Below are 7,740 nucleotides of genomic sequence, written 5' to 3'. Positions count from 1 at the left end.
GAAAAATAACAAATGCAGTTGTCCAGCAAATGCACATGGATTGAAAGGGAGAAAGGAAAAGAAAGGGGAAGGAAAAGAAAGGGGAGGGGAAGGGAAGGGAAAGGGAAGGGAAAGGGAAGGGAAGGGAAGGGAAGGGAAGGGAAGGGAAGGGAAGGGAAGGGAAGGGAAGGGAAGGGAAGGGAAGGGAAGGGAAGGGAAGGGAAGGGAAGGGAAGGGAAGGGAAGGGAAGGGAAGGGAAGGGAAGGGAAGGGAAGGGAAGGGAAGGGAAGGGAAGGGAAAATTATATATACATGAAGGGTAGGGACGAGAAGTGTTGGAACTTGGAGGAGCAAGATGTTGGCACTGGCTATGGGCAGAAGCCAGCTGCCAGTAGCCAGGGATGAGGAGGGATGAAGCCAGGAATGGCACACCCCACTGGCTCCATCAGCTGCTGTCAGTTCACTCTGAGCATTTAATCTCTGCTTTCAGGGATATTTCTTTTCCACCCTTCATTCCCTTGATTATCAACCATTTTCTCTCTTATTTCACCACCACCCCATCCTGATCCCCTCACCCACCCATGATAAAAACCCAGGATGCAGGTGATGGATGCAGATGGTGGAGGTTTGGAGTTAACAGCACTTGGCTTGGCCACGTAGGTGCAGGTGGCTGATGGGACTTACGGAGGATCCCTGCTGCTTCTGCCCTCATGCAGCAATGTCGGCTTAAAAGGACAGTATGGGTGAACAGAGGGATCTTCTAGTCAGAGACCAAGCACCTGGGTGGGAGTGGATGGCCAAGACCCAAAGATAGGACAGGGATGGAGCCAGCATAGGAGGGAATGCAAAGAAGTCTCCTGCCTCAGGAAGGAGAAGAGGCTGAAAGGATCAGTCAGTTTGCTCCTGTCATACAAAACCTGGGTGTATTTACAGGGGCATCAGGAAACCCCAGCACTGCTGTGGGGTCCCTGGGCTCCAGCGCGCCCTGCGCAGCTGGGGACTCCTGGGGGTGCTGAGCTGGGACAGTGGCCCTTCCGCACACAGGGGCCACCCGCAGAGACTGGCTGTAGGGATGTTGCTGAGCTCCTGGCTCAGTCCTTCATGCAAACTCCTCTATCCTGGGCAGCTGCAGACAGGGTGGCTCTGCCGGTGTGTCAGGCAGGGACGGCGGAGGGGTGGGCATGCAGCCCCTGACTGCCGTCAAATCAGGATCTCTACAATGTCAGACAGGTCCAGGGCTCTGGCAGCAGCTGAGCTCTCTGCAAAGAGAGAATGTGAGAGCTGTAGGAGAGGTGAAAAGTATCAGCATGGCACCCACCCCACCAAAGGGCTGGCAGCAAGCATACTAGTAGTCCAGCCTCTCCTCACGGTGTTAAAACAGTGAGAAAGTGGATTCAAAGCCACTGGTCTCATCTGGGGCCTTTAAAAGGCTTTCAAAAACCCCACCAGTGCTTGTGTGCAAAGCCTGTCTCCTGGGTGCCCAGCATACATGCAGGATCATCCCCAGCTCTCCCCTGTGCCATCCCCAGGGGACTCACCCAGCAAAGTGGCCGGATGCTCAGTGCCCTCGCTCCGGCTGTTGCTCTCAGCTGCCCGGTCTGTCTGTGTGCTGCCATCCTTGCTGCCGTGCTTGGAGTGGGAGGGCAGGGGAAGGGTGGCAGGCACTGCTGCCCCTTCTTCAGTGGCTTTGCCTGCTGGAGGAGAAGCCATTACAGATTGTTGATTCTTCCAGTCTGTCCCTATGGCTCACCAGAGAAATGCCCCCTCCCCAACCTCTGATTCCAAAACTGACAGGGAAGCTGCAGCCAACTCCCTGCCACTGGGTGAAAACAGGAAGCAGGCAAGTGCCTCTGTTTACCTGTGCTGTCCTGGGAGCTGCCTTCAGCTGGTCGGTCACCCTGGCCAGCCCCTAGCCAGCTCGGTGCAGCAGAGGCAGTGAAGACAGAGGGCACAGACTTGGCTGGCCGCAGGGAGCCCTGGAGGGCTTTGCTGGGGTCCCTCCGTGAGCGCTGCTGCAGGACCTTGATGACAGCATCTTTCTCCAGGATTTGGGCATGAAGGGCTTTTAACCTTGGAGAGAAGAGGCAGAAGTTGGGAGAGGAACCGGAAAGGCGGATAATGGGCACTGCTTGACCAGGCCATGGCACAAGCTTGTTGGGGCAAACAATTCCAGCAAAGTGGGCCTACCTGTTCTCCATCTCCTGGTGCTTGTGGCTGGCCAGGAGGAGGTCCTCATTGAAGCTGCTGTTGGGAGAGTGTCGTGGGGAGTGGCTGATGAGGGTGGTGTCCCGCTGGGCGGCTGCAGTGGCTGCGGCATCCATGGCAAACTGTCGCATGGTGCACTCCTCTAGATACTTCTGCTCCCACTTGGTCATGTCAGCCTCCAGGGCCAGGATCTTCTCCTCCTTCTCCCTCAGCTGCTCAGAGAGTGAGTGAGCACTCAGCTCTGGCATTCCCCTGCCTGCAGCACTCGCCTGCCTCTGGAGCAGCAGAAAAAAAAACACCCAAAAGAGAGAATGAGGAGGTGCAGGGAGAACACAGCGCTGTGGCTCACCAGCACCCACTGCTGTACCTCACTGGCGCCCACCTGCTGAGCCCGCAGCATCTTCAGCTCCTGCTCCAAGCGGGTGCGGAGCCGCAGTTCAAGCTGCTCCCGCTTCTCACAGGCGGCCTGGAGCTGGCCCAGCGCAGCCTGCAGCCGCTCCACCTTCTCCACATAGGCTCGCTTCTTCCGCAGCTCAGCCTCCGCCTTGGCTGCCCGTGCCTGGGCGCTGCCCAGTGCCTGCTCCAGCAGCTCTGCCCGGCGCCGCTGGTCCTCATTGGCACTGCGCAGCAGGGACACCTCCCTCTCCAGCTTCTCCTTCTCCTGCTGGTGCTCATAGCCTGCAAAAGAGCCCAAGTCTCAGCTGAGAAGGCTTTTCCACCCTAAGGCACTCTGCTCACCAAAACCTGGCCGTGCCACCCCTCCACTAGTAGACACAGTGTACGGGGGCCAGAGGCATCCCAGTTGCTCGGGCAGATGGACAAAAGCCTCAGTTTGCCACATTACAGCCCACATTTTGGCTCATGAAGGGTAAAAGCCGACTGGTGTGAATTCAGACACCCCAGGGAAGGGGATGCGATTCCTCCCACCTAACGCCAACACCACATCTTTCTGCTAAAGCAATGGATTCAGGGATATTTTCCCCCTTAAAAAGCCCAGTCCTGTGCAGCTGCGAGGTGGAGGAGGGAGGAAGAAGGGCCAGGCTGGCTGGGGCGGGAGTGCGGGCTCAGTGCTGGAAGAGCCGGCGCGGCAGCAAGAATGTGGAGTATGCGGGTCACGCCGCTGGCTGGCCAGCCCGTCGGGATTAATGGCTCGAGTCCAGCGCCAAGAGTGGCTCCATCCTCCCCAGGGAAGGGTGAGAGCTGCTGCCTGCCACCCACCTCTTCCTCCTCCAGCCAAAAGGGAGCATGACAAGCCCTGCCATCCTGCTCGCGGATGCCATGGGGAGCTAGGCAAGGACAGGCATCCCTCAGGACTTACTCTGTGCCAGGAGTTTGGCCACACTGCCCTGGTTGCTCTCCTGGCTTTCCTGGGTCTTGCTGGCCAGTTGCTTGTTTGCAGATTCCAACCGCTCTGGTCCAAAGGAAATTAAACCCAATTAAGATTTAAATACAGGACTTTGGTCGGAGGAAGTGGGAGAAGCCTAGTTTCCTGTGGTAAAACTCAGGGGAAAGGCCAGGAGACAGAGAGCCTCCATGGGCATGGGGACATGGAGAGTCCCTCACCTTTCAGATCCCGGTTGAAGTCCTGAAGCCGTCGCATCTCACCATCTCTCTTGTTCCTCATGGCTTTTTCTAAGGCTTCCCGCTTGGAAGACGCCTTGACAAGGTTTTCATAATCCTCCGAGATGCGCTGGATCTCACTCTCCAGCTGGGGTGGAGGAAGGGACAGGCCGGGGTTAGATATTTGTGGAATGAGGAAAGGAAGAGGAGACGCTGGCTCAAGCTCACTGGATTGCTCAGCCTAAGTCCAGTTACCAGAAGAGCTTGGTGCACCCATGGGACCCCCCAGGCTGACCCCCAGCACACATTTTTGGGGGAAAAAAAAATTTTCTTTCTTCTTGCAGAGGAGCCCCTCTGCAGCTTTTAGCTCTGCTGTAGTCCAGCCAGCAGGGAACAGCCACCCCTTGTACGCAGCTGCTCAAAGGGCTTTCTGTGGAGGCCAGGGATGGGGAGGCCAGGCGGCGGGAGGGGGTCACAGGAGAATGGGCTCCTTCTCCCCTGTCCTGGCTGCTGCACTGCCGAAAAGCAGCTGCTCGGAGGCAAACAAACTGCCAGAGGGAGGGGGAGATGAGATTAAAACACTCAAGGGGGTGAACTTTCACAGCAGCTGGTTAAGTAGTCCCCTGGGTGGGGGGACACGATGCCATGGCCGCAGGGCTGCCGCTGCTGGCTCACCTTCTGGATGCGGCTGGCCTTCTCGGCGTAGCTCTCCAGCTCCCGCCGCAGCTTCTCATTCTCCCGCTGCAGCCTCTCATTCTCCCGCAGGACTACATCTGCTCGGGCCAGGCGGCTGCCAGCTGAGACCGCCTGGGCACTCACCAGTGCCTCTACACCAGCAGGGCTCAGTGTGCCCGGGCACAGGGCACCTGGTGGTGGCAGGAAAGCAGCAGGGACATGGGTGGACAGCACCCTGCAGGGAAGGAGGAGAGAAATGGGTTTAGCTTGGTAGGGCAGGAGAGCTGACTGCATCTCCAGCATCCCACCAACCACTTCACAGGCCAAGCAGGTACCAATGCCTTTGGGTCTCCTCAAAGGAGGAGGGAGGTTATGGGAAGAACCTATCCTACTTCTCAGAGCTGGAAAGTGTTTGCTTTCTAAAAGATGCTTGCCCAAGCACCCTAGAAGACAAAATAAACTGCATCTTGCAGGAATGGCTTGACCTAACATCTCTAGGGTCTGGCTGACTGGTCAAGATGGGCTCCAAGCCCCCCAGGCCCACCTGGTGGGGCTGGTGGGCTGGTGGGATGCAGCAGATGACAGTTCTGCAAAAGATGCACCTTGGAAGCCAGCAGTGCCCCTTTTCCTTGTGTACTGGGCAAAGCCAGGGCTCCTGGCATGGCTTCTCACCACCAAACTATTAATACATCCTCACTGTATTTGGAGGAGCAGGGCCAGCATGGTTGCTCTTCATGCAACCACTTCAAGTTCCTCGACAACCCATGGCCACCTCGAATACCCTGAGTGGGGCGGCTGTGCATGGCCCAGCCCCATTCTGCTGCAGGCTGCCTGCCAAGGGCCTGCATTCCTGCGGGATGATATAGGAGCAAGGAAGAATAAATACATCTTCCTCGCAGCTCCCCTTCCCCTCTTTGTTCCTTGGAAGGAGAAGGTTTTCCTGCCTGGACCTCCTGGCTCCCCAGACCTCTCTGCAGTCCTTGCAGACAACTTTGGGTTTTGACAGAGGTGTCAAGCTGCTGAAGGGGAGAGCTGCCCAGCACTGCTCATTGCCTCCATGAACCATCTGGCATGAACCCAGGCTCAGCTGAGCAGCAGTCCCACAGCATTGGCACCAAACCAGTGCTGCGCAGACAACCCTGGGCTCAGAACCACGGGGTGGCTTTCCACAGAGCAGGGAGCATGTTTGCCTTCCAGCAATGCCCCATGCCTGTTCCACATTTAGCTGTTTCCTGAGTTAGTTCCAGCTCTTAAATTAACCCCAAATTCCTCCCAGTACATGGGGTGGAGACAGGATCTGCAAAGGCAGCGGGATTTTCATCACCGACTGGAAAAATCCAACTGTGCTGGGGGAAACTGGTGAATGGAAAGGACTAAAGGGGTCCCTGCAGATCCTCATGGACTGAGATGGATCTAGCCCAGGAACAGCTGCCCCAGGCCCCTCACTGCTCTCCACATCACACATCCTCCAAGCATCCATCCCTGCCACTCCTGGAGCACTGTAGCTGGGAGGTAGCCAGTGAGCACCCAAAAGTGGGGCCCAGAGGTCAAAGGTTACCTGATTTCAGGATGCTGAAATCCAGGACCTTCCTGGGAGCAGGGTTGGGGTTTGGCCAGGTAAGTGTCCTGGGAAGGGATGATGTAAGGATACTCCGGAGGAGGTCCCCGCAGCTCTGGCCCCTCAGGATACTGTCCTTGGGGAGCAGCAAGTTGGTGGTGGCGGGAGAGCTGGGGGTAGCTGTGGGAGGTGCTGATGGGACTCTGCGCTTTGGCTCCATTCCTCTCCAGTGACAACCGCATCAGCCGCTCGCTGAGCGACCGCACGTGGCCGTGCTTCAGGTCCTTCAGCCCTTCATCAGGGCGTCGGGTGCCACTCTCAGCCCCACGGGGGCTGCTTTCACCCTGGATCAGCAGGCTGGTCCCTCCAGGCTGCTGCCCGGCCCGCTGAGAGGCGTAGTACTGGGAATGTGCCTTGGCCTCCTCATAGGTTGGAAGCTCCTCGCCCTTGTGCTGGGGCTGGCAGAGCCGAAAGACACTGTTCTCCAAGTAAACATGGTCTGAATGATGCTCCTGGCCCTGGGGCTCCTGCCGAGTGGACTGCTGCACCATTTGTGTTTCTTCTGGGCTGAGGCTCTCCAGGGAGGAGCGCGGGCTGCCGGCACCACCAGTACCACCGCTGCCACGCAGGGCCTGCTGCTGGATGGCCAGCAGCGTGCGGTTCTCTGTCAGGTTCCCATAGCGCAGCTGCTCCTGGATTAGGCGGTGCAGGACTGTCCCGTTTGAGTCCTCTGCTGTCCTCATCTCTGCTCGCAACGAAAGCAAAGCTACGTATCCACCCGGGAAGACCGTTCTCAGGGACCTTCAGCACCAACTGGCTGCACCGAGGCACCTATGCAGGGCAAAGAGGGGACAATTGGGAGCTGGCCCAGGCAGGATGCAGCACAGACTCTGGTCCACCAGGGTCTGTTTCCCAGGAGTGCCGCTCGGCTGGGTGGCTGGGACGCACCGGCCGGGCTGGAGCTGGTGGTGGCGGTGGGAGTGCGGCTGCCGCCTCCCCACTACCGAGGCTGAGCACTGACGTTCTCATCGCACCCACAGCCAGGGCTGGCTCTGGGAGCCGGGGCTGGCTCCGGATGCCGGAGCCGGGTCGAGGGTCGCGGCTGGCTTGGGGGCTGGCTCCCCGGGGACTTTCCCAGGGACCGGCGCTGCCCCCGCGGCCCGAGAACGGGGAAATGAGGTAGCCCCCGGGAACCGGGCACAGAGCCACCGGGAGGGCACTGCCGCCCCCCGCCCCAGCCACCACCCCCGCAGCAAGAGCGAGCCGAGTCGGAGGTCCCCGCACGGTTCTGGTGCCGACGGGAGCCCCGCCAGGGCGATACTTACCGGGACATGGCGGAGCGGGGCGGCGGCGGTGACTGCCCGGAGAGCGCAGCAGCGGCACTGGGCGTCCCGCCGGCAGCGCGGGCCAGGCCCGGGCGCTGCTATGCCCGGAATGCAGGGACTGGGCCCGCCCGCTCCGCTCCGCCCCGGCCCTCGCCGGCCCGGTGGGGCCGCTGCCGGCAGGGGGAGCGCGGACACGGGGGCCGGGGCTGGCAGCGTCAGGACCCCGAGGAGAGCGACGGGCGGCCCCGTTTTCCCACTCCTCAGAATCACCCCAAAACTCGCGTCTCCCGTGCCCACCGAAGCCCCGCTGGCACCGCGACCCCGCAGGGGGGGCGCAGGGAGCACCCCGGAGCGTGCTGCAGAACCACAGAATTGCTTCGCTTGGAAAAAAAAATCCAAAATCTTAGACTTCAACCATGGAACCAACAGCACCACGGCC

General features: G+C 59.4%; 1 protein-coding gene across 2 annotated transcripts; it reads right to left on the bottom strand.

The window, feature by feature from the left end:
* Window positions 1-283: 283 nt before the first annotated feature.
* On the bottom strand, window positions 284-7,397 carry AMOTL2 (angiomotin like 2). Of its 2 annotated transcripts, none has more exons than XM_054166836.1 (10): window positions 7,302-7,397; window positions 5,977-6,807; window positions 4,419-4,653; window positions 3,747-3,891; window positions 3,502-3,594; window positions 2,566-2,861; window positions 2,166-2,458; window positions 1,837-2,048; window positions 1,517-1,672; window positions 284-1,237 (listed from the first exon to the last, which is right to left on the bottom strand). In XM_054166836.1, exons 2-10 carry the CDS (start codon window positions 6,717-6,719, stop codon window positions 1,179-1,181), a joined length of 2,232 nt encoding a protein of 743 aa, XP_054022811.1. In that variant the 5' UTR covers window positions 6,720-6,807; window positions 7,302-7,397; the 3' UTR covers window positions 284-1,178. The 2 variants fall into 2 exon arrangements, with proteins under 2 accessions (XP_054022811.1, XP_054022812.1); XM_054166837.1 differs by having other exon boundaries at window positions 1,517-1,669.
* Between the last annotated feature and the right edge of the window lie 343 nt (window positions 7,398-7,740).

The sequence above is a fragment of the Dryobates pubescens genome, chromosome 13 (assembly GCF_014839835.1).
Source record: "Dryobates pubescens isolate bDryPub1 chromosome 13, bDryPub1.pri, whole genome shotgun sequence".
NCBI classification, from domain to species: Eukaryota; Metazoa; Chordata; class Aves; order Piciformes; family Picidae; genus Dryobates; species Dryobates pubescens.
The sequence above is the reverse complement of the archived record's forward strand: the minus strand, read 5'-3'. Positions and strand labels throughout refer to the sequence as shown.

Bases quoted from the DNA above. Each gene is read 5' to 3' on its own strand.
- AMOTL2 (XM_054166836.1), bottom strand. From the start codon at position 6,719: ATGAGGACAGCAGAGGACTCAAACGGGACAGTCCTGCACCGCCTAATC. The intron at 4,654-5,976 runs GTAACCTTTGAC...CCTTCCCTGCAG, and splicing joins TTTCAGCATCCTGAAATCAG to GGTGCTGTCCACCCATGTCC. The intron at 2,459-2,565 runs GTGGGCGCCAGT...CTGCTGCTCCAG, and splicing joins AGATGCTGCGGGCTCAGCAG to AGGCAGGCGAGTGCTGCAGG.